General features: G+C 59.2%; 4 protein-coding genes across 10 annotated transcripts in view; 1 reads left to right on the forward strand and 3 right to left on the reverse strand.

Moving 5' to 3' along the window:
• Positions 1–23,412, reverse strand: part of FADS2 (fatty acid desaturase 2) — a 228,374-nt gene that overhangs the window by 120,594 nt on the left and 84,368 nt on the right. The window lies entirely within an intron of this gene.
• Positions 49–4,772, reverse strand: FEN1 (flap structure-specific endonuclease 1). The gene is made up of 2 exons (XM_003122627.6): positions 4,658–4,772; positions 49–1,952 (listed from the first exon to the last, which is right to left on the reverse strand). Exon 2 carries the CDS (start codon positions 1,929–1,931, stop codon positions 789–791), a length of 1,143 nt encoding a protein of 380 aa, XP_003122675.1. The 5' UTR covers positions 1,932–1,952; positions 4,658–4,772; the 3' UTR covers positions 49–788.
• TMEM258 (transmembrane protein 258) lies at positions 5,059–8,649 on the forward strand. The gene is made up of 4 exons (XM_003122626.7): positions 5,059–5,115; positions 6,982–7,091; positions 7,941–8,077; positions 8,542–8,649. Exons 1-3 carry the CDS (start codon positions 5,113–5,115, stop codon positions 8,065–8,067), a joined length of 240 nt encoding a protein of 79 aa, XP_003122674.1. The 5' UTR covers positions 5,059–5,112; the 3' UTR covers positions 8,068–8,077; positions 8,542–8,649.
• MYRF (myelin regulatory factor) overlaps positions 9,271–23,412 on the reverse strand; it is a 34,720-nt gene continuing 20,578 nt past the window's right edge. For 2 of the 7 annotated variants that reach the window (XM_005660812.4, XM_085010909.1), the window contains 20 exons: positions 22,695–22,890; positions 21,398–21,474; positions 21,117–21,227; positions 20,636–20,726; positions 20,057–20,257; positions 19,701–19,812; positions 19,103–19,212; positions 18,330–18,490; positions 18,179–18,251; positions 17,798–17,886; positions 17,437–17,505; positions 16,915–16,995; positions 16,689–16,774; positions 16,387–16,578; positions 15,870–16,121; positions 14,364–14,451; positions 14,058–14,132; positions 13,600–13,705; positions 11,908–11,982; positions 9,271–11,729 (listed from right to left, as the gene is read on the reverse strand). In XM_005660812.4, coding sequence (XP_005660869.3) covers positions 11,649–11,729; positions 11,908–11,982; positions 13,600–13,705; positions 14,058–14,132; positions 14,364–14,451; positions 15,870–16,121; positions 16,387–16,578; positions 16,689–16,774; positions 16,915–16,995; positions 17,437–17,505; positions 17,798–17,886; positions 18,179–18,251; positions 18,330–18,490; positions 19,103–19,212; positions 19,701–19,812; positions 20,057–20,257; positions 20,636–20,726; positions 21,117–21,227; positions 21,398–21,474; positions 22,695–22,890 — 2,326 coding nt within the window. In that variant the 3' untranslated portion in view covers positions 9,271–11,648. Of the gene's footprint in view, positions 11,730–11,907; positions 11,983–13,599; positions 13,706–14,057; positions 14,133–14,363; positions 14,452–15,869; positions 16,122–16,386; positions 16,579–16,688; positions 16,778–16,914; positions 16,996–17,436; positions 17,506–17,797; positions 17,887–18,178; positions 18,252–18,329; positions 18,491–19,102; positions 19,213–19,700; positions 19,813–20,056; positions 20,258–20,635; positions 20,727–21,116; positions 21,228–21,397; positions 21,475–22,694; positions 22,891–23,412 lie in introns of all 7 variants that reach the window. The other 5 variants (XM_085010906.1, XM_085010908.1, XM_085010907.1 and 2 more) reach the window with 3 other exon arrangements.

Raw genomic sequence — 23,412 nt, forward strand, 5'->3', positions numbered from 1 at the left:
TAGGGCACCTAAAATGGGCAAACATTCTCAAAGAGCATGACATCCTGGTTACTTTTATAATTTTATTGACTCTCTTCTCCTCTCTTGAAAACAACAAACAGCACATGAAAACAGCATCTTATCCAAAAGTTTCAACTCAATTCACTGCCTCCGTGAGGCCCTGAGAAGCATTCTACCACTTTACACCTCTGACAAACAATGGCAAAGACAGGGGTTTAAGTAGCAAGTTCAAGGTTCTGCCCACCCCAGGACACACAGCTGGAAATCAAATCCTCGTTGCCAACTGCAGGGACTCCAGCTCTATGCCTATCTTGTTTTCGGTACATCTTCCTGTCTGTTTAAGGCTGGGTCTTCCTGGGGGCTATCCTTCAGGGTGGGTCAAGGCTGAGCGCGGTCTGGGTCGATGGCCACCTCCCAGCCGCCCCCGGCTGACCAGGGAGGAAATCATTTCCAGTTTTCTGTCCCCATCATTTACCCCCCTCTCCCTCCTTCAAAACTGGCTGCCCTCACTTTTGTGTAGCAAAGGAGTCAGTGTCCATTACATTGCCTGAGAGGCGGTTTGAGCCTGACATACCTTCCTGAGCTAAAAAGGAAAACATACCTCTGTGGCTGTCCTGCCACGAGATCAGGTAACGACGGGAAAAGCGCTACTGAGAAAGGGCGGTGCTGGGGAAGCGTCGCAGGCCCCTCCCCTCCCCACCCCACGGAGGATCCTCCCGCACGAGCTCTTGCGGGTACAAGGCGGCAGGGATATTGGGGCCAAGGAGGTACGATGAAGGGAAACCCGTCTATTTTGCCCTTTTGAGCTTCCCTGCTGCCCCGGTCTTTGCCTTCTTCTTAGCGGATCCCTTGGGCTCTGGCTCCTTGCGCTTAGCGGACGAGAGGGAGCCGGTCACCTTGAAGAAATCATCCAGGCGGCCCTGGGTGCTGCCCTGGCGGCTCTTGCTCAGTCGCCTGACCCCGCTGCGGATTCGCTCCTCGGAGAACTGCTTCTCGCCGCACATGAACTTGACGAGCTCTTCTTCATTTGGCTCGCTCCACTTCAGCTCCACAGCCTCCGGGTCCAGCACCTCCGGCTCCAGGAAGAGCTGCTGGGCCTCCTTGTGGAGCCAGTTTTCCGGCACAGGGTACTTGTTGGGGTCGAGCCGACGCACGATCTCCTCGATGCTCTTGTGCTTCTGGATGAGGTCCACGGCCCGCTTGGGCCCAATGCCCCGAATGCTCTCACAGTAGTCGCTGCCCAGCAGGATGCAGAGATCCACAAACTGCTCCTGGTTCAGGCCCAGCTCCTGCAGGACCCGGCTCAGGTGGAACTCCTGGATGGGCAGCTTCTTGGCCTCACTGGCAGTCAGGTGCCGCATGAGCACGGGGCTGCCGAAGGTCAGGCAATCCATGTCCTCTGTGGCCGCGGCGTAGACTTTGCCAGCCTTCACCAGGGCTGCGCAGCTGGCCTCCGCCTCGCTGGGCGCGTCGAGGTACGGGACGCCCATGAGGCTCAGGAGATGCTTGCACTCATCGTTGTGCTGCTTGGTGACCTTGACCAGGCGCTTGGTAAACTTCTCCACCTCCTCCCCGGCGCCGGCAGCCTGCGCCTGCTGCAGCTGCTTCTCCGCCTCGGCCCGCCGCTCGCTGCGTTTGGCCAGCTCCCCCGACTTGAGCTGCGGCGGCTTGCCGTCGAAGACGTACACGGGCTTGATGCCGTTCTCCATCATGCGGATGGTGCGGTAGAACATGCCCATCAGGTGGCTGGTGGTCTCGCCCTCCTCGTTCTGCAGCACATCCCCGCCCTGGCGAACGGCGATCAGGAACTGATAGATGCTCATGGAGGCATCGATGGCCACCTTGCGGCCAAAGTAGCTCTTGATGTCATTCTCCCGGATGGCCCCGGGGGCCACGTCGGCGATCAGTTTGGCCAGTCCTTGAATCCCCATAGCAGTGCGGAGGAGGGCCGGCTACAAAAGAAAGGCAAGTAAGACAGGAGGCACTCAAAGGAAGGAAGAGGAGGAAGGGGTGCTTACCAGGGGTGCAATCCCACCAACTGGACGCCTTCCGCTAAACAAATTTGGCACAACAAAAGGACCCGGGTGGGCACTGCAGAAGAAAAGAACAAGACAGGGCTCCCATCCTCAAGAAACTTCCCAGGAAATCCACTGCATTAACACCAAGGCTTCCTGAGTATCGGGCACTCGACTGGATGCTGAGAGGACCAAGATGCTGGTGCTGTGCCTGAGGGACGTTAAGTGCAAGTGGCTGAGGCGGCAACAGGGCCAGCGTGCAGATCGGGCTAGAGTGAGGCCAGAGCAGAAGGCCCGGCCCGGCCCGAGGAGTCCAGGGATCACAACGGCAGAACTGAGCCCTGAAGGACAGGCAAAGCCTGGTCAGACAAAATCGACATGAGACAGATAAAAAAGCAACCCAAATACGCAGCTGAACATGTCAAGTGGTGAAATAAACTCGGGAGTATCTGTCTTCTTGCCCATTAGCGAACCACACATCTGTTCCTCCTTTGTACCAGGGACCAAACACCTCCGACTCACAGTGCTGTTAGTGTGACGTGTCAACCTGTCAAGGCCACAGTATCTAGTTATTTAACTAAACACTAATGCAGGTCTTGTCCTGAAGGTATTTTGTGGGTGTGGTTACCATCTCTGTCAGCTGACTTTCAGGAGCCTGCCCTCCATAACGTGAGTAGGCCTCATCAAATCAGCTGAAAGGCCGTAAGAGCAAAAACAGGTTTCATGAAGAAATCCTGCCTCCAGACTGCAGCATCGGAGTTCCCTGGTGGCCTCGTGGTTAAGGACCCAACATTGTCACTGCTGTGGTGCAGGTTCAATCCCTGGCCCGGGAACATCTGCATGTCAAGGTGCCGCCTCCCCAGAAAAGACTGCAGCTGCCACTCCTACCTGCCCTGTGATTTTCAACTTTCCACTCCAGTTCCTTAAACTGGGTCTCTTTACATATATCCACATTCTGTTTCCTCTTTATTCTGTTTCTCTGGAGGACAGAGCAGCTGGCAAAAGTAGCATCCGAATGGGAGTGCTGTGGCTTCTGCAACACCACCTGGATCTCTCTGCAGTAACCCTTCAGCACTTCCACCTCTAACATGATGCTGTTTTAAGTCTGCCACTTCCACATTTTCTCTCCACTGCTAAGTCTGAATTGTGAGCCCCACAGCTCCTACTCCACCCCAGGTCCCGGTGTAGGGGCCTGCATGCTGGAGTCCCTCAGGCCAGAACTGAATTTCTGTGGTCCAGGCCCCTCAACAAAAGATTTCCTACGGAAGTATTTCCCAAACTTCAGTTGGGCCTAATCCACCCTCACAATTTTCTGCCACTTGCCACTAAAACCTGTACTTTCATTCACTTAATATTTTTCATGTGGACACCATCTTCTAAAAACTAAATTGAAAAAAAAGAACTCATCTTAAGTAATAATACCTGTGTTATATCAGTTATAACTTAATACTTTTAAAAAGGATGTTGAGGAGTTCCCGTGGTGGCACAGAGGAAACAATCCGACTAGGAACCATGAGGTTGTGGGTTTGATCCCTGGCCTCACTCAGTGGGTTAAGGATCCAGCGTTGCCGTGAGCTGTGGTGCAGTTCGCAGACACAGCTCGGATCTGGCATTGCTGTGGCTGTGGTGTAGGCCAGCAATTGCAGCTCTGATTTGACCCCTTGCCTGGGAACCTCCATGTGCTGCGGGTGTGGTCCTAGAAATAATAAAATAAAATAAAAAATAAAATAAAAAGGATGCTGAAGGCACCACTGGCACTGTGTGTCCAACACTCAAAGAAATAGTACACTAGGCCTTCTAATTGTTCCCACTCGTCCTTCACAGGGTTCTTTCTAAAACACAAGGGACTTACAGCATCAAGATCTTTCATGCTGATTCCCAGCTTAACTTTACACTCTTAGAATCGAAGAGAAAGGCTGGTCTAAGGACCGCCCTGTCTCACTTTTGCTCGGCCGTGCCTTCCCCCCACCATCCTGAAGCCCTTTTCTTCAACGTCCGTCTCACCTAGTTCTCACCTGCGAATGGCGGTGGCCTTGAACCCAGGCACCAGCACTCACCACCTCGGTAATACCATTAGGTCACCTAGTCTGTGACGTTACTAAGCCATTTAGGTTTGGTTTTCTCATCTATCAAGTATGGGAACCATGCCTGCCTTGCAGAATTACTGTCAGAGTTAACTGAGGTACCAGACAAAAACCCCTCCAACAAACGCTAGGTGCTCTATAAATATTCCCCCTCCAGAACCCACTCGATCCTTCGGTTCAGGCCCCAACCTGTCTGCTTTGCTAGAATGTGTACCCAGGAGCCAGTGTCTCGTTAGCCGAGTATCCCATCACCGAGGCCGACAAAGGCAGGAAGGAAAGGAATCTGGACAAGTGCAGTTCCAAAACTGTCTCTCCTCCAGCACCTAAGTCACCATACAAAACGACTCCAGGAGGTGGGAGTTATTATCCTTCTTCTACAAATGAAGAAAGAAGCTCGGGGGTTCAGCGACTGGCCCCAGGCTCACAACGGAAAGTGGCGGGCCCGCCAGATGGCGAATCCCGCGCTCCCTCCGTCCGGCGCACGGCAGCGGCCGGCCTTCTCCAGCACCCGGCGCAAAGCGGGCCCGCCGCTCTCGAGGCGCTTCCCGCGGGTCTCACCTGGCCTCTGGGACGTGAAGCCTCGGCAGCTGGCGATTGCTCCTGTGTGGCCCAGGGCCGACCTCAGCCCAACTCGCTCCTCAGCCGCTGGTAGCCTCTCGCTCCGCCGCCTTCCAAAGCCCGCGCTCCCGTCACATGACCTACCGCGGCGCACAGCCTCCTGGGAAGTGTAGTACAGGCCCCGGGGCCCTCGGCCTGCTTCTCTCAAGACAAAGACTCCAGCCAGGGTGAACAGGCTCGCTCAGCGACCCGACCCTACCCTTCTCCACCACTTGCTCCCACTCCACCTCGGGACCCCGCCGGCCCCAGATCCCGTTGCCGCCCCCACCACAGGACTACAAATCCCACAATGCCACTCGCGCAGCTGCGCTTCCTCTTCCGGCTGAACTGCGCGCCTGCTCCTGCCGACGTGTTCTTCCGGTGGCGGAGCGGCGCTTTACCCTGTGCCCGGCAAAATGGTGAGAGGATTGAGAGGTGTTTCCCACAGGGCTCTGGGGACCCCTCGGGGCTCGCCCCACAGCCGGTTTCTCTCGCAGAGGCCTCAGGCGCCCGAGGTCCAGAGGGCGGGAGGCTCCTGGATCCTTCGGCTTGGGCTGAGGGGCGGGGAAGGGAAGCCCCTTGCCGTAGACTCCGTAGGCTGTGGTTTTGATCTCACTAGGTTTCAGATCTCCCGATTTAGAAGCGTGGGGTGCATTTTTAAAACCTTGGAGTTTTGATTTCTGTGACGTGTATCTGGAAAGTTTTTCCCCCCTGTGGAACTCGTGCTTATCCTACACGGCCCTGGGTAAATGTCACCTTCTTGATGAAGCACTTTCAGCTGTCTCGGGCACTTGTCCCCTCTCTCCTGGGAGCTCCCACAACCTATGTACCAGCCTCTTGCCACGTGTCATGGACTTCTTTGTTATCTGCCACGCCTACTAGTGACCACCAGCTGACGTGCCTCTAGCCCTGGGATGATGTCTATTCATCTTTGTATTCCCAGTGCCAAACACGGGGCCTGCAATTGGAGGGTCAGTCAATGGCAGCGATTGTCTTTATCATTTGGGGGGGTGGGGGGGCATACATGTTTACTGAATTGAATTCCAGTGTCTCTTAGAACAATGGGGTCAATTTACTTCTCTAGAGTTGTTATGTTCTGGATTTTAGAAGCGTTGGGCGGTGGGTGACAATGGGAGTTAACATTTGTGCAGAACTTTACGTTTTACAGCCCTCTTTCACAGGCATTATCTCATAATTTGCTCTCTAACCTTGGGAAGGAAACAAAAAGCCATTAAGCAACTACTCCATGCCAGGCAGTGAGTTAGAGGCTGTGACGTTTGTCATCTGCCTTAAATCATACATCAACCTTGTGAGAGAGAGATTATTATAATCCCTTTACTGAGACTCATGTTTACTCACTAGAGCCAGAATTATAACTTAGGTCTTTTGCCTGTAGATCTCAAGATTCCTTACTAGTGCAGGAGTTGAGATCAGGGTACCAGTCCAGTTCTGTCTTCCAGCAAGGATTCTTAGCTTGATACCTACAGACATGGGTCCATAAAACTTCTCAAACCATAAGCAAAATTACAAATTCCCCCGTAGTGGAGCGGGCTGCGAAGCTGGAGTTGCTGCCACTGCAGAGAGAGTTCAGCCCCTGGCCCGGGAACTTCCACATGCTGCTGGTGTGGCTAAAAAGAAAAAGAGCTTTGGAGTTCCTGTCGTGGCTCAGTGGTTAACAAATCTGACTAGGAACCATGAGGTTGCAGGTTCGATCCCTAGCCTCGATCAGTGGGTTAAGGATCCGGTGTTGGCGTGAGCTCTGTAGGTCGCAGACATGGCTCAGATCCTGCGTTGCTGTGGCTCTGGTGTAGGTCTACAGCTACAGCTCTGATTTGACTCCTAGCCTGGGAACGTCAATATGCCGCAGTAGTGGCCCAAGAAATGGCAAAAAGACAAAAAAAGAAAAGAAAAAGAGCTTTTTCTTGTGTGTGGTTTTTCCAGGCAGAGTCCATACCTTTCATCACGTTTTTTTTTTTCACAGTGGTCAGTGGCCTCATGTCAAGGACCATTGATCAGGCACTTTCTGTGTCTCAGTCTCTGCCTCTCAGCGGCCCTTCTTGTCTCATTGAAAAGACAAAACGCGACCTTAGTTTGAGATATCGTTGTAATTGTTATCATTCCCAATCATTATCCTTTGATGGTGGTTCTGAAGGATTTCCACATGTCCCGGGCTGAAATGAGCTTCTAGTAGTCACAGCAGCACGAGGCTCCCTGATAACCCCAGAGGACCCCCAGGTTGACGTCATGGGATTCTTTGATGGCTCTGATTTCATGCCCTCCCCTAGGAGCTTGAGGCCATGAGCAGATACACCAGCCCGGTGAACCCAGCCGTCTTCCCCCACCTGACGGTGGTGCTGTTGGCCATTGGCATGTTCTTTACCGCCTGGTTCTTCGTGTATCCTTTCACTGAGTAGCCAGTGGCCAGAAGTAGCGATTGGGAAACTGTGGAAGAAACCATGCTGGATACAAGCCCCCTGCCAGTTCTGTTCTAGCGCGGGGATGGGGGGAGGTAAGGAGTTGAGGGAAGGCTGTTGGATGTCCAAAGCCCGATTGTGACCTTATTTTCCAAGCCCGGGCGAGCTCAATTTGCTCTTCAGATTTTCAGGACAGTGAAGCAGAGGGCCTGGCTGGACGGGAGGCTGAGGATGGGGGACATGAAGTTGAAAACGTGGTATAGGCGTTCCCGTCGTGGCGCAGTGGTTAACGAATGCGATGAGGAACCATGAGGTTGGAGGTTCAATCCCTGGCCTTGCTCAGTGGGTTAAGGATCCGGCGTTGCTGTGAGCTGTGATGTAGCAGACGCAGCTCGGATCCCACATTGCTGTGGCTGTGGTGTAGGCCAGTGGCTACAGCTCCGATTAGACCTCTAGCCTGGGAACCTCCATATGCCACGGGAGCGGCCCTAGAAAAGGCGAAAAGACCAAAGAAAAAAGAAAAAGCGGTATAAAGAGTGATGTGCGCAGGTGTTACGTGATCTGAGGGCTGGTCCCAGCTTTGCTGTTCATAGCTGTGTGACCTGAGGAAAGTAACCTAACCTCTCTGGGCTTCATTTTCTTCATGGGTATGGAGGGGTGGTAGAAGAACCAGAGTCTGGGTCATCTCCTGAGCCTGTCTGCCCAGCTGCACGGAGCCAGATCAGCCTCCCAGACAGCCTTTAGCACACACCTTTCTCCTGGAGGTGACCTGGCCCAGTTCCCTGCCCTGCCCAGTCCATCCCTTTGTTCTTCCTTAATCGCCTTGCCAGTTATGAAGTCACCTCCACCAAGTACACTCGGGATATCTACAAAGAGCTTCTCATCTCTTTGGTGGCCTCACTCTTCATGGGCTTTGGAGTCCTGTTCCTGCTGCTGTGGGTCGGCATCTACGTATGAGCTCCCAAGGGTAAGAGCACTGACAGGGTGGGATCCTGGAGAAGCTGCCTCTCTCCCGGTCCCTGATGGGGATTTGAGCCAAGTGGGGCCGCCTTGGTCTGCTCTGTATTCTCCACACTGTCCAAGGCCTTGCTCTGGCTCTGGCATGTCCTGTGCAGGGCTGTGGGTGCAGGCTTCACGTGGTTCCATATCGGCCTTCTTAGCCGTCAGGCACAGTGACTAGGAGAGCCACTGGGGAGGGGCCTGGCAGGGGCCAGGATCCGGGCCTTGCCACCAGGATTACCATTTTAGTTAGTTTCGACATTTTCAGTCAGTGAAATAAACCTGGACTAAGTGACCAAAAAAGGGAAAAAAAAAAAAAATCTTGCTGCAGATAATCCACCAAACAAGTTCCTGAGAATCACATAGGGGCTCGGTGAGAAAAGACAATGGAAAGAAGGCTCACTGGTCTCACTCTGATATCCTCTCTTTCAGGTTCCAACCAGGCGGCTTCACTGAATCCCTGCTTTTGTAAATTACTTGTTTTTTTTTACTATTGCTGGAATTGTCCCACCTGCTGCTCACAATAAAGGCAGATGTGTGACAGCCCTGCCTAGTGCCTGTCGTGCAGGGTAGGAGTGGAGCTGGTGATAGACTCACACCTTCCCCAGCCCCACCCCTTCCCGTTTCTCTTCTGCCCTTCACACGGTCCCTGCTGCTGGGAAGCCCTGCTCTCTGCCTGGGAGGGGGCTAGGAAGGGGCTGGGTCTACGCTCTTCTGTCGCTTCTAGCACCCGCTTCTGTACGAATCCGCACCAGCCAAGTCTGCCCTGGGCCAGTCCCCTCTTCTAAATGTAATCAGGGACCCTTGAAAGGCTCAGCTTTTGCCTAAGGTGGCTACTTTTTATTTTGGCTGCGCCCACAGACGTGGAAGCCAGGGATTGAACCCAAAACACCGCAATGACAATGCTGAATCCTAACCCACTGTGGATAAGAGAACTCCCATCAGGTGGCTTCCTTTAAGCCAGGCAAGGCTGCAGTAGGTCTGTGGGCTGAGGCCGGGGGAGAGGGCTGTTGCATCCTATTCCCAAGCTAGGCATGAAGCTACGAAGGATAATGGGGTACAAAGCATCCATCAGACGCAGGGACCCCAGTTGGTCCCAGCCCCACAGGCAACCCCATCTCCCACTAGAACAATCTCTAGAAAAGACAGGGAGGCAAGCTCAGATACAAAGCAGTATTTATACATTTATTTATATACGTATATTTACTTTGGAAAAGAACAGTTCAGCGGTCAGGAAGCAAGCAGGCCTGAGGCTGCTTCCCTCTGCCCACTCCAGAGTCAGAACTGGTACGAGATAAATACGAGTCAAAGCGCAGGGGCAGGAACAGGGAGTTAAGGGTGGGGGGGGCGCTGTATGCACACGCAGGCCTGGAGGGGTATGTAACGTGGGCGGGGCACTTGTGCATTGAGAGGCCGTATGTACAGCTTGAAGCTTGGGGGAAGTTAGCCCAGGGGCTACAGGAGTCTATGTCAAAGGGGAGAGAGGGAGGGAGGAGTAGGCTGCTGGACCCCAGGTAGGGGATGGAGCCAAGACACCCACTCACAGTGCCTGCCAGCCACTGTCAGCCTCTCACAGGTGGCCCGCTGGCCTTCCCGCTTTCACCTTACTGGGCTCAAGGCAACTTTGGTCCAAGGTTGGGCCCCCCCCGCCCCCCGCTTCATTGAGCAGCTTGGAACCTCAGCTTGGCCCCAACCTCTGCACTGAGGACCGCCTCCCCAGGCATGGAAACAGCCAGCTGCTAACCAGACTGGGGCGATTCTGTGTCCAGACGGCTCCAGGTGGCAGTGGAGGGTCACTTTCCAGTTAAGCATAGAGGGGCTACGGTCCAAGAACTTGGGCCCCCACTGAGGAAGCCCTGGAATCCTATTAGACGGGCAAAGCCCAGCAGTTTTAAGGCATTGAGGGAGAGCTCCCCCGAGGGAGGAAGGAGGGCACTAAGTCCTAAGCTAGGCCCCCCACCCCCCGCCTGGTGTCAGGAGCCGTGTCATTCCTATGGCAGGAGGAGGGGAGGGGACCAGGTATCCTTGCTACCCCCACCTCCCCCAGGGTTTCCCTCTCCTGAGGACAGGTGCTTTGACATCCACCGCAGAAGGGGGCCCCCAGTTCCCAGGCTTCGTCACGATTCGGCTCTCCCACAGAAAGGCCTCCCACTCAAAGCTGAGAATGAGAGGTAGAAGGCCCAAGGCCTGGCTCCCAGAGAGGCCACACAACATCATGGGGCAAGGACGGCAATTTCTGGACCCATGGCTGACCTGGCAAAAATTTTCACTCTCCTTCCATGAGCCTGGAGGTGGCCTCAGAATGCTCCAGATACCCACTAAGAAAGGCTAATGTTGGCACTTGAAACAACGTCCGTAACCCCCAGCCACCACTCTGCCCAGGAGGAATGGGCAGGACTGGGGCGCACTGCCTGGCTGGCTGAGCCCAGCACGGGAGCCCTCAGTCTGGGAGGTGAGGCCCCCAGCAGTCAAGCGAAGGGAGAGGCCAGCCTCGGTGGTCAGCAGTGGGGTGGTTGTCTCGGGCTCTTGGGGACAGATCAGAGCCAGGACCCTGCCTTTGCAAGTGTCTCCCCCAGGCTCTGGCCTGCTCTCAGCTGTCTCCAGCCTTCCACTCCTGCCCCGGTTTAAGTGCATTTTAGTCATTGCTTCGTTAATAACAGCAGAGCTGTTTGCATCCACCCACCAGCCAAGACCAACCAGCCTGCCACCTTGCAGGGATTCCTGCTCCTCTGCTCAGAGACCACTGTGAGCTCAGGAGGTTCCCAGGAGCCCAGGCCATGGGGCCACAGCACCATCTGAGGGCTCCCTTCAGGGTACTCCAGGTTCGAGGGTCCAAGGCTTAGCTGGCCCACTGACACCCCCCCCCCCCCCCCGCCCAGTTCAGCCAGGCACTAAGTGTATACAAGGCACGTGGTCGGTCGCGAGCCCACCCAGGGCTGGCTTAGCTGCCCCGGGAGCTCCTGGAGACAAGCCCTCCAGGGAGAAGAGACCTCCTAGGCCACGCTTAAAGCTTAGAAGTCCAAGTCCAGTAACAGACGAACCTAAAAAGTCCACAAGCTAGCCCGCCCCAGGGAGCAGCTTCGAGGGTGAGGGCCGCTGCCCCCCACCGACTCAGGGTCCAGCCAAGTCTGAGGGCTCAAGCCAGGTCCTCTCTCCAAAGGGGTGACTCCCGGTCACCAAAGGGGAGGCAAGGAGGGTGAGCTCTGAACAGAGTCACAAGCTTGCCCTGCCTCCAGGGCACCTGCAGCCAGCCCTCCATCAGCCTTATCTGGACAGGCGGGGATGGGGCCGGCCCAGCAGGTCTCACCAGCCCCCTCCATGGTGTTGGGGGGCCGCCAGCAGGAACAGCAGCTCCAGTGTGAGGACTTCCAGTTTCACAGGTGCGGGGAGGGCTATGCCAGCTCAGTCTCTGAGGGCGTGCCAGTGAGCGGCGAGAGCGAGCAGGCGGCGGGCTCCAGTGTAACATCACTGCATCCAGTGTGGAAAGGGCACCCGGGGACCCCCGGGCCCTGGTGTGGCACTGCCCGGTGGAGGGCAGCTCAGTCACAAAGGCGGTAGAAGTGGAAGTAGTAGTCCGTGGCCGGCTGGACCAGGGCCTCCGCGCTGCAGTTGGCCTGACCCTGGGCGGAAGGGCGGTGGGAACCGGTGACGTGGCTGTGGGGCCACAGGGCAGGAGCGCCCCCCGCTGCTGACCCAGCCTGCTGCTGCCCCAGGTCCCACCGTGTGCTCCCCGCGCCCCCACCCCTTCTCTCCCAAGCCCCACAAGGAACCTCCGGGTGGACAGGGTGCCGTGCTCACCAGCAGGGCCACCCGGAAGTGGTAGGTGAATCTGCGGAAGGACAGGATGGTTACTGGCCACTGGTGGGAGGTGCCCTGGGGAGAGAGGGGAGAGGGGTCAAGACAGCCCCAAACCCATCCCAACCAGCAGCCCTCGCCACGGCCATCACAGTTCCTGCCTCTGGCAAGTTTTACAAAGGGGAGAAGCAGAAGTTTTAAGAGAGATCAGAGGGTACACGTCCTGCTTTGGGGAGCCTCTGCAGCCACCCTCTGGGTATACTCTGTGCCAGGCCCTGAGGGGTCCGTGGCTGTTTGTCTCACCACCTTCCCTCACCCCTGCGATCTGGGCACGATGCACTGATTCACTTACCAAGGAGGTGGTGCTGCTTACAGGCGAGGACACTGCGGAGTTCTCTGCCTGAACTCACATGCAACCTGTGGCAGAGCTGGGATTCGAGCCCAGACCTGCCCTGCTCTCTTCAGGGGCCTGCTGCCAGCCCCTAGTCATCTCCCACTTTGGCTCCGGCTTTGGCATTGCCCGCTGAAGGCTGAAGCCCGAGCTCCATGTCTAACGAGCATCTGGCCGGGCTCTCTCTCCATTTTTGGGTGCCCTCCCATCTCCGAGGGGCCCCAGGGCCTGGGCCCCTTGAAGGCTCTCATCCACTCCATTCTCTACTCAAGTCACATTTTTTTTTTTTTTTTTTTTTTTTTGTCTTTTTAGGGCCATACCCATGGCATATATATGGAGGTTCCCAGGCTAGGAGTCAAATCGGAGCCGAAGCCACTGGCCTACCCCACAGCCATAGCGACGCAGGATCCAAGCCATGTCTGCAACCTACACCACAGCTTATAGCAACGCCAGATCCTTAACCCACTGAGCGAGGCCAGGGATCGATTCTGCATCCTCACGGATGCTAGTCAGATTCGTTTCCACTGAGCCATGACGGGAACTGCTACTCAAGCTACTTTCTGCACATGTTTTCTGCCTCTGTCTCCCCTCAGCTGGGCTCAGCACAGGGCCTGGGATGGAGGAGGCCCAATAAGTATTTGTTTAAGAAACACATGAGTGGGTGAGAGGAAATTCCCTTAACTTGCTCTGGGAGTCACCACTTTGGGTCACATGGCCAGTAAGGAGCTGGGCAACAAGAGGGTCACAGCCATTTGGTTCCCAGAGCAGGAGGCAGCCTCTCCGTACAGCCCAAGAGACCTCCCAGAGTCACGGGTGGAACCATGCTGCACCCCCGACCCAAGCTTGAAGACCCCCTCCCTCCACCCCCACCCCCAGCACACAGCCCTCGCCAGTTTCCAGCTCCCTGGCCGCCAGGTCTCCACATGAGCTGCTCCCCTGCTCCTAGGACACTGTCCCCTCTCCTTTCCCCAGTTGATCCCACATCGTCCCTCAGGTCTCATCTTAATCAAACGTGACTCTCAGGGGTGGCTGTCGTGATCCTGAGACCAGACACAGGCTCTGGGGCTGTCTGTCTACCCCACTCCACTCATCGCAGGTTAGGCCTCTGGAGCTGTTCACCTCCCAGGCCCTGGACAAGGCACGCGCCCCCCGCCCCCTTCCCACGGTGCAGAGGGCCAGGCCCCAAAGTGGCCCTTGGGGAGATGCCTTCACTCTGACTCGGGCTCCCTCTCCTCGCCCACTGGGGGGCCCAGCTGTGCCCGGGAAAGGCCTGGCTGGCCCACAGCTTCCCAACCGCCTCCTACCTGGGTGTCCTGGTGGGCGTGGAGGCTCTGTGGGAAGCCCCCCTCCTCACACGGCTGCTCCTTGGACATCAGGCTGCACAGCACCACCGACACGGGGGACGAGGAGCTGGGAAAGGCCCAGTTAGCAGGGAGGGGGGTTCCGAGCACCTCCTTACCCCCCCACCCCCCACCCGCCTCCCTTGCCCCACACAAACAGGGCACGGGGTCCTCACAGCCCGCAAGTGATGCCTAACAGTCAAGGTCCTAGACGGCCAGAAAGCCTTTCCCGTCTCCTGTCCCACATGGTCTTCACAGCCCCCGGGAGCCAGCAGCCCATTTCACAGATGAGCTGAAGCCCAGAGATCGCCAGGTCACACAGCCAGTTAAGCCCAGAGCAGGCAGTAGGGCAAGCATCCCTCCTTGGCCCCCACCCCCGCTGGCCTGGGACCGCCGTCTCCAGGCCCTGTGCTGGCACTCACTTCATCTGCAGGGTCAGGCGGAGGTGCAGTGGGGTGCTGCTGCTGACAGGGATGTGGTAGGTGAAGTTTCCAGGCCTGAAAGGGCAAATCTGGCTCAACCCAAGGCCACCCCGCCCCCACGCCCATCAACTCCTCAGCCCCATCTATAGCGGAGCCCTAGAGACAGGAAAGGGAAAGGGGCGCCTCCCCCCGCCCCTTGTAGAGGAAGTCTCTCCCCGAAGAGAGCAAGATCTGAACACCTGTACTGCCTGGGCTCACAACCCCCGAGGGAATCTGTCCGGGGGTGAGGGAGAGAGCCAAGCCCACCTGCAGGCATCCTCTGAAGCACAGTACTGGGAGGTGATAGGCATCGAATTCTCCAGCACCTGGATGGAGGTCAGAGATGGCACTGGGTCTGCAAGGAGAGAGGCCGTTGGGTTGGGGCAGGAAAGAGGGTGACAAGGGTACAAGTGAGAAGCAGCCAATACTTTCCTTGCTTGACTTGGATCAGTCATTCACACTTTAGTATGAATAAGTTTCAGGTTGTCTTGCCAGACTCCCACGGTGGCTGGGGTCACACCGCCATCTGCCCCAGAAGCCCTAGGACTACCGAGTTCCCATGAGCCTGAGGTCTGCCTCCCAGCTTCAATGTCCCCTCCTCCAGGGAAGGTTCCCCTGCTCACCTCCCGACCTCAGCCCAGATTCTGTGCCCTCCCCAGTCGGCAAGCTGCCCACGTGTCCCCCTCAGAGCCTCACGCCACTGCTGTTTTCGTGTCTGTGAGCCCTTGGGGACAGGGCACATCTGTCTTCATCACCCTGGTGCCCTATACAGAACAAGCCATAGAGCAGGGGCCCAGGAAACGGCTGCCTGGTAAGCACCTGCCCCATGGGGTTTCCCCATCACTTTGAACTTCAATCTCAGCAAGCCACAGTTTCTAAGCGTTTTGGGGTTTTTTGGTTTTTTTTTTTTCTTTAAGCCAGAAAACCCATCAGATGAAAGGTGATAAGGAGGCAAGAGATACTGAGAGCAGAGGTGCTGCTCGGTTAAAGCCAGCAAGGTGCCTGGCCTCCCCTTCAACCCCCAAGGCCGCCCCTGGGACACCTGAGAGGAACCCAGTTTGAAAACCTCTACAATAAGGGTTCTCTAGCTTTGCTAAAACCAAAGGTTTGAGGAGTTCCCATCGTGGCTCAGCGGTAATGAATCTGATGACTATCCATGAGGACACGGGTTCAATCCCTGGCCTCGCTCAGTAGGTTAAGGATCCAGGGTTGCTGTGAGCTGTGGTGTAGGTCACAGACGTGGCTCAGATCCCACGTTGCTGTGGCTCTGGTGCAGGCCGGCAGCTGCAGCTCCGATTGGACCCTTAGCCTGGGAACCTCCCATATGCTGCGAGTGTGGCTCTAAAAAGACAATGACAAAAAAAAAAAACAAAACCAAAGGTCTGGGATTTAGAAAACTGGCAGGGGGAGAGGGGGTCTATGCATCGCCTCCTTGCCCTGGCCTGGTGAATCCGAAGGAGCCAGCCCCTGGAGCCAGGCAGATCTGGGATCAGGTTCCCGCGCTGCCGCTCACAGGCCTATGACCCTGGGCAAGTCACTTCACGGCTCTCCGTCTCCTCATCTGAACAATGGTGACAGTTCCCTTCTCACAGGAGTGCTGCGAGGACTAAGTGAGGTGACCTACGTAAGGCTCCTGGCCTGCCTGACGCCTGGGACTTGGCGAGGCTCAGCGAAGGTCTGTGGAGAGACATGTCTGTGCCCAGGTATTCTGGCGATGGGCTGAAGTGAGCCTTGCTCGGCTGGACTGAGCGGGGGAGAGGGGAGGGCAGGTACCTGGCTGGTCCCGGGCCTGAGTGGGCTGAGCAGGGCTCAGGCCAGGCTGGGGGGCCCCTCGGCGGCCTCGGCCATGGAGACCAAGGCCGAGGCTGTTCTTGCCTTTGCCCTGGCCCCCAGGAAAGGGGACCACGGGGCTGGCCATAGGGTCCGAGCTCTTTGGACGCTTGAAGTAGCCAATGCCATTGGCTGACAGGCCCCAGGACTTGGCTCTGATGTTGGTGACGGGTAGCAGGGCCATCTGGCTGGAGCCTGTGGAGAGAACCAGGCACAGACTGAGAAGAGGCACGGCTGCCTCCTGCCCAGCTGTCTCTAGGCCCACCCCCGCCCCAGACTCTGGGGGACCTCCATCTATCTCTTGGTCTCCTCAAGGGAAACCCCCAAGCTTTCTCCAGAGCCTCGTTCTGGGCTCCAGGAGACCAGACCCCACACCCCGCAACCAGTGAGACTGCGGGCCCTTTCTCAGGACTCACATAAAAAACCCTCCACCCAAACCCTGGCTCCAACGCAGCCATACCTGAGCGGTTGGTGGAGGGGCTGGGGCTGGGGCTGAGACCGTGGCCGGGATGAAAGCTGGGGCCAAGACTGGGGTCCGTGATGGGGCTGGGGCTGGGGGAGGAGCAGCAGACGACGGGACAAGGGTGTCTGGAGCACAGGTCCAAGGTGCGGAGGGCTGGAGCTGGGGCCAAGCCGGGCAGGCCGGTGGTCACTGAGGAAACCAGAGACAGCGTGAGCCAGAGTGGGGGCAGCAGGGCCCCGCACCCAGAACCCAGCCGCCACGCCCCTTCCCATCCCTCCAAACCCACCCCAGGCACGCACCCAGCAGCACGGAGGGCTGTGTGCTTGGCAACCCAGTGGTCACAGGGGACTGTCGGAGCTGAGTGGTCCCAAAGCTCTGGCTGGACCTGCTGGGGAAGGGTGGGCTGAGCTCAGAGGGGGCTGGGGGTCCCGGGGAGGCAGGAGGGACGCGAGGAGTCGGACGAGGAAGGCAGAAAGGAGGCAGGAGGCAGAGGCGGGAGGGAGAGGGCTCGGGCCAGACACGTACCATGGGCACATGGCCTCACTCCCCCCAGGGTGCTGGGGCCGGAGCAGGGCCAGGAGACAGGAAGTGGACACGGCAAAAGAGCTAAGGGGCAGCAGAGAGGAAAAGGGGCGGGGAGACAGGCACAGGGGAGGGGAGAGAGAGACACAGTCAGAGGTGGCCCAAGGCTGAGGCCGAGAGTGGGCAGAAGAGCCCAGCCCCCGCCCCCCTCCCCCGCTTCCCGACCCTCCCTCCTGCCTTTCTAACCCAGGCCCCTCAGATGTCCCTGCCCCTCAGGGGCCCAGCTGCCTGGAGGAGCACTGGCTAGGCCAGGAGAAGCACCTGCTTCAGCAAGGCCTAGGCAACAGCTACTCCTGCTCCAGGCAGCGCTTCCCACCCCTGCCCCACCTACTCCCCGCAGGCTGAGAGCCTGAGGCGGAACCCCCTTTAGAAGAGACTGGCTCCACGGCCCCTCTGACCCTGGGCTGCCCACCGAAGCCCCACCTGGCCGGACCAGGGGCGGCAGCCAGGCCTCCAGGGACATACCCATCGGTCTCTACCAGGTCCTCCTCGGTGCGCAGGCTCAGCACGTACAGTGTGGACATGGACACCACGCTGGGAGCCACAGAAAAGAGCCACTGTCAGCGCTGGAACCCCCGCCATGGGCGCCCTCTCTCCAGGGCAGGGCCCGTGGTTCTTGGTCCCCGGGGCTGGGCTCCCAAGGGACGCCTGTGAGCGGGTCTCCCCAGCCCCAGGGGGACGCGACAGAACAAGGCAGCCTCCCTCCTTCCCCGAGACCTCAGCCACTTCATCTCCCGGGCCACGTGTTACTCTTCCCTCAGGCCTGAGCCCGTGGGCAGCCCGACTCCCCCAGCCCACCGCCCCCGACGTCTGGGGGACAGGTCACCTGAAGGCCATGACCACCACCAGGGCAATGATGGTTCCCTGCAGGAAGCGCTGGCTGATGCAGGCCTGGTCTGGGACCACAGACGATGACTAAGGACGGAGAGCAAAGGGGAGAAGCAGAAAAGGCCCAGACTTAGGGATCCCATGGGCTTGCCCACTGTGGGCTCTGCTGGAGGTAGGGTACGGGGGCGCCTGCTCCTCCCCTCAGGGGTGCAGAGGGAGAGGAAGGAGAAACTGGGGGCCAGGAGAGCTGGAGGGTCAGGACGGGAGTGGGGGGAGCGCTTGGAGTCAGTGAGCCTGGAGAGCAAGGGGCAAAGGGAGGCCACATGGATGAGGAGGCCCCAGTCGGTCCACCCTGCCCCGCATGCCCACCTCCCCTCACCTTGCTGGCCACCTTGGGGGGCCTTTTCTTGTGGGGGACGCTGCCTGCCCGGCTGAACTGGCTCCCTGCATGGCTGCAGCAAAGAGGGCCAGGGTCAGAGGGGCCTCTGGGAAGGAAGGGGGTCTTGCCCTCCCCCACCCCGAGCTCCCACCTGAAGGCGCCCGAGCTGCCTGTGGACTTGAGGCTGTCGAGGCGCCGCAGCTTGGCCAGCTTGTGGCTCCAGCGCTCCAGCTCATCGATGCGCGTCTCCAGGTTGTCTGTCAGCTTGCACAGCTCCTTCACAGCACCCACGTTCTCCATGAAGATGCGCTCCTGCGTGGGCAATGGGCCAGGGTCAAGGGCACAGTCGGCCCCTGGGAGCCCCAGGCTACCCGCCCACGTGGAGCAGGAGGGGAGGCTTGGCGGCTCCCTCCCCAGGCCAGCCTCTCCTCCTTCCCGTCCAGCCTCAGCTCCCCAGGATCCCTGTGCCTGCCTCCCAACAGCATCCCACCCCTGCACCTCTCCCCACCCGTGGTCAGAACCCACTGTCCCTCAGAGCTCCCGCCATGAGCTCCGCCTCTGATGAGCACCGCGCCTCAGACTTCAGCAGAGGCCAAAATATAGTACATGCTCACTGGTGCCCAGCCTCATGCCAGGTAGGTTACAAACCTCAACCTCACGATAAGCCACACGTTTAAGCTTTGCGATAACCTTGTGAGCACCTCTTAATGGTAACCATAGTTACCCTCCTTTTGCAGGGGAGGAAGCTGACCCTCAGTGAGGTTCCCCTGGCCTTGGATCACACAGCCATTCACACACCTCCCACCTCCACCTCTCCCTGGAAGCAGCCTGTGAGATGGAGGGGCTGCTCCCGCCCTCTGCGCTTCAGCGCCCCCAGGCTCTATGGAGGGAGCCAACGCCCTCCAGCTGCCCGGCGCCACAGACCTTGTTCACCACCAGAAAGTTCTCTATGGTTTTCCCATTGGCAAAGACCACGTCGCCAGTGTCCTTCACGGCCTCGGGCAGGATCTCCTTCACCTCCTGGGCGATGACACCTGCGGAGGAATAAGCCAGGTGTGCAGGGGGGGTGGGGGAGGGGAGCACTGCCCCCAGCACCATAATCCAGAGCATAACCTAAAGCAAGGGGCTCCAAGGGGCTCCCAGGAACAGGGTCGGAGTTCCAGGGATCAAGGCGTGGGGTTCCCTGGTCTGGGAGGAGGAACCCACTCCTACGCGTAAGGATCCAGGGGGAAGGGAGCAGAGATCCAGGAGCATAAAGGCAGGATTCATCTAGGGACCAAAGGAACAAGGATCCCAGGGCTGCAATTCCCAGACTTCCAGTGCTAAAGGGCCAGGGACCAGGGACTGCAGGGCAGGTCTACAAGAGGGCTGGGATTCCGGGGGAGAGGGGGAGCGGGGTCCCAGGAGTCAGGGGAAGGGCTTCCTGGCAGTAGGGTTTCAAGAGGACAGGGACAGGGGCGGGCTCACTGAGGGCTGAAGTTACTGGGTTCCCAGATCCCAGATCCCACAGGTAGGTCCTTACCCGTTTCTGGCGCCATGGCCTCGATGCCGGCAGTGGCGGCAAACTCCGGTTTATATCTGTAGTGCACCAACCGCATGCGCGAAATCCTCTTCAGCTGTTCGGTGGTGTCCACCTGCGCGAGAGCCAGGGCCGAACTGAACGTCCCCCACCTCGCCCCGTCCTGGGCCTGTCCGGAGGCAGCAGTGTGGAGGGGAGACCCTGCTACCAGGGTCGAGGGATCCAGATACAGGGCCAGCCACCCCTAAAGCCTTCCCAGGCAGCCCCGCCCCTACATAGCCCCGCCCACACGAGCAACCCCGCCCCCGAGGCCCCACCCCCTCGTCGCTCCGTTGTCCCCGCCCCAGCCCCGCCCCCACCTCCTGCACGTGCTCCTTGGCCCTCAGGTCCGAGGGGTGCATGAGCGAGCCCATGACCTTGACGTTGCCATGCACCACCAGCGCCTCGTCGGGCCTGTCCGTGTTGATGCCCACACGGCCGTGGTGGAAGACGGTATCGGGCACCTGCGCCCGCTGCCAGAGCACGTCGCTGTCACTCTCAAACTGGCCTGGATTGGAGGCCTAGCACGAGTTGGGGGTCGGTCAGTCCTGGGGGATGGGGGGCCTGCAGTGCCCTGCTTAAGGTGGAAACTCCGCAGCCGCCCCTCCAGCTCTGGCCAGAGCTCCTCACCCCAGCACGCCCATCTTAAACTATCCCTCCCACTGTGGCAACTTTCAGTCATTTGTGGGGTCTCAGGAAGCCACTAGGTCCTAGCCACCTCCACACTTTACTGTGAAGGAGACACTGTGGCCCAGAGAGGGTGGGAACCTTGCCCAAGGCCACACAGCAGGTGCCCCGCAGGATCAGCACGGCAGCTCCCGATTCCCTTATTTCTCACGGGTGCTGTTTCTCCCAGGTCTGGGAAGACTCTCAGCCCCCTGGGGGGAGTTGGCCCTCACCCGCACAATGATGCGTTCCGAGATCTGGGCGGCCAGCGTGTAGTTCTGGTTCTGTGCGTGGGCCTGGAGGGCCACCACCAGCATGAAGTACCTGAGGCACACAGGGGTCTTAGAGGCACTCACTGTCCCACGTGCACACTGCTTCCCTTTCTAGGTCAGGTGTATAGTGCACCAAACTGCCCCCTCCGTCACCTCCCCTAGGCTCCCAACACCCCAGGAAGAGGACCTTAACCCTCCATCCTAGAGAGAAGGAACACGAGTCTCCACTAGGGGGCGGAAGCTCCTTAGAGCCCACAGCTAGGAAGCCAGGCTTCTGCGCTCCCATCCTTAAGTCCTTAAAGGCTCTGCATCTCAGGTCCCTCCTCTGGAAAATGGGTCAGTCTGTGGGACTCTGTGCCTGGCACGCTACCTGGGGTGTCACCCTCCTGCCCCTCGTCCTCAGAAACGGAGGGGCTCCGGGGCCACGGCCCAGCCTGCTCACCTCTGGTCGGGGTTGGGTTTGCCCTTCTTGCGCATGTTGTTGGCCGTGGTCTCGCTGAAGTGCAGCCTCCCCACGGTCACCTTCGTGACCTGCTCAGGGGGCAGATTGACCCTGCAGAGGGAGGGGCAGGTGCTCAGGGGGCAGGGACAGGGGCCGCTGAGAGCCAGGCCGCAGTGGGGCACTGGGGCCAGCAGTGTAGGGGAGGTACACGGCCCTGAGCTCCCGGGCCAGTGCCAGGGTGAACCTTGCTGGGTACCACTCCCCATGGGTCAGACACTCACGTGACAGGGTTGAAGGGCCGCTTGCTTCGGTCTGACTGTGACTGCTCGATGTTGATGGACTGGTTCAGTGCCTCCAGCTGAGGGAGGGACAGAGGACATGGCACCTCGCGGCCCCAGCTCTCCACCTGGCCCTGCCGGCCTTCAGCCTCTCGGCCCGGGGCCTGGCTGGAAACGGAGGCCCCGCCTTCCCCTCGGCCCACAAACGCCTTCTCCTCCGTGGCGGCACACCCCACAGCCCCACACCCACGCCACCTCTGGGCACACGCCCCAAACCGACCTCCGCAAACACCCCCTCACACCCAGACTCACTGACTCCCCAGATCCCGTCCCATACCCCCACCCCGTCCACTCCTCCACGGGCCCTGGCTGAGCCACACCAACACCAGGCCCCACTCACAACGCTGAAGGGGCCACCCCGGGCCAGCCCCCAGGGAGCTCATGGGATGCACATGGACCGCCACCATGGTGGTGCTGGGGGACGGCAGGGGAGGGGGGGCCTCAAGTCAAGAGGGGCCTCGGGGCAGGTGCCCTCGGGGACGTGGCAGAGTGCACGGCCAAGGTCAAGGAGTGGTCAGCCAGGAGAGGAGGGCCTCCCAGAGAAAGGGGCTGCCTGAGGGGAGGCAAGGGCGGTGACTGGGCACAGCCGGTGGCGAGGATGGGGTGAGGGTGGGGTCCCAAAGGCCTGTTCAGGCTCGGCTTAGACGTCAGGGCTTTGCTGGGGTGGGGGACATGGGGTCCTGGGGGCCTTGGAAGAGTGAGGAGTGTCGGGCCCGCCCGTGTCCCAAGAGGAGACAGCATCAGAGCCCCGGTGGAAGCTTCCGGAACTTCAGACAAGGAGCGGGGACGGTCTGGTCCAGGCAGAGGCAGGGAGGCGAGGAGGGGACCAGATCGAGGGACGTCCTAGGGGGCCAGCAGGGCCGGGTGCACCGCGAGGGGTGGGCAAGCGGGCCCCGGATGTAAGCAGGGCCCTGGACCCCCAGTCCCAGGGTGCCCAGGAGGAGCAAGTCTGCAGGGAGTTCATTCTGGGATGTGGCACCGCAGCTGCTGACCAAAGGGGGTCAGCCGCTGGGGGCGCAGACTTGGGGGGTCGCAGAATGGAGAAAAAACAGGAAGTGGAACAAAGACAGAGCTGAGGAGCCTGCCAGTTCAAGGCCAGGCCCGGGAGGAAAGGCGGGCGTGGGGGAGGGGCTGGTCTTAGCCCTGAGGAGACCGCCCAGGGCACACTCACCTGGCCTTGGGGTCTGTCCCCTCCCCCTGCCCTCCGGCCCCCACCACCTCCCCGCGCCCCCAGACCTGCCTTCACTCCGTGCAGCTTCAGATAGAAGCAGTCCAGGGGTTTGAGGCCTTCGGGCGTCTTGACGTACTTGGGCTCGCCCAGCATGCCAATGTACACGGTCACCTGGAAGTGGTTCTTCTTCTGGCACACGAAGGCGTCGTCGCCCACCGAAAAGTTGAAGCCCTTGTCGGCGTCCACGCGGTATGTGAGCATGGGCCTGGGGGCAGGTGAGGGTGCTCAGCCGAGGCCCCCGACGCCGGGCCCGCGTCGCCCAGGCCCTCCCATGGGCCTGCGTCCCAAAGCAGTGGCCTGTCTGGGACCCCCATCCTCCACCCGCTCTCGGGGCTGCCCCACTTCTCAGAAATGGACACTGAGTCCCCAGGAGGATGTGAGCGCAGGTCTGCCATCGCCTCGGCCGATGGCCGTCCCTCTGCGTGCCTGGGACCACCCCGCCCTGGTGATGGGGAGGCTGGGCGAGACCCTTGAGGCCGGCCAGACAGGACGGAACTCCTGAGGAGGGGGCCTGACGGCCCCTCACCACACTTGGCTCCTTCCCAGAAGGCTGCCCGGAGCCCCCTCCCTCAGGGGAGATGGGGTGAGAGGGGATGCGTCTGCGGAGCCTCACTGCGCCTGACAGCTGGTTGCCATGGAAACGGTGGAACCAGGCGCCGGCTCGGCACTGGCCGGCCCCTGCCCACCGGCTTGCTCAAGCCCCCAGACATCCTCATTCTGCCTCCTC

This window comes from Sus scrofa, chromosome 2 (assembly GCF_054392235.1).
Source record: "Sus scrofa isolate SSC_HxYL_T2T_F1_AM1 chromosome 2, Sscrofa_HxYL_maternal_Yorkshire_Landrace_v2.0, whole genome shotgun sequence".
Classification (NCBI taxonomy): Eukaryota; Metazoa; Chordata; class Mammalia; order Artiodactyla; family Suidae; genus Sus; species Sus scrofa.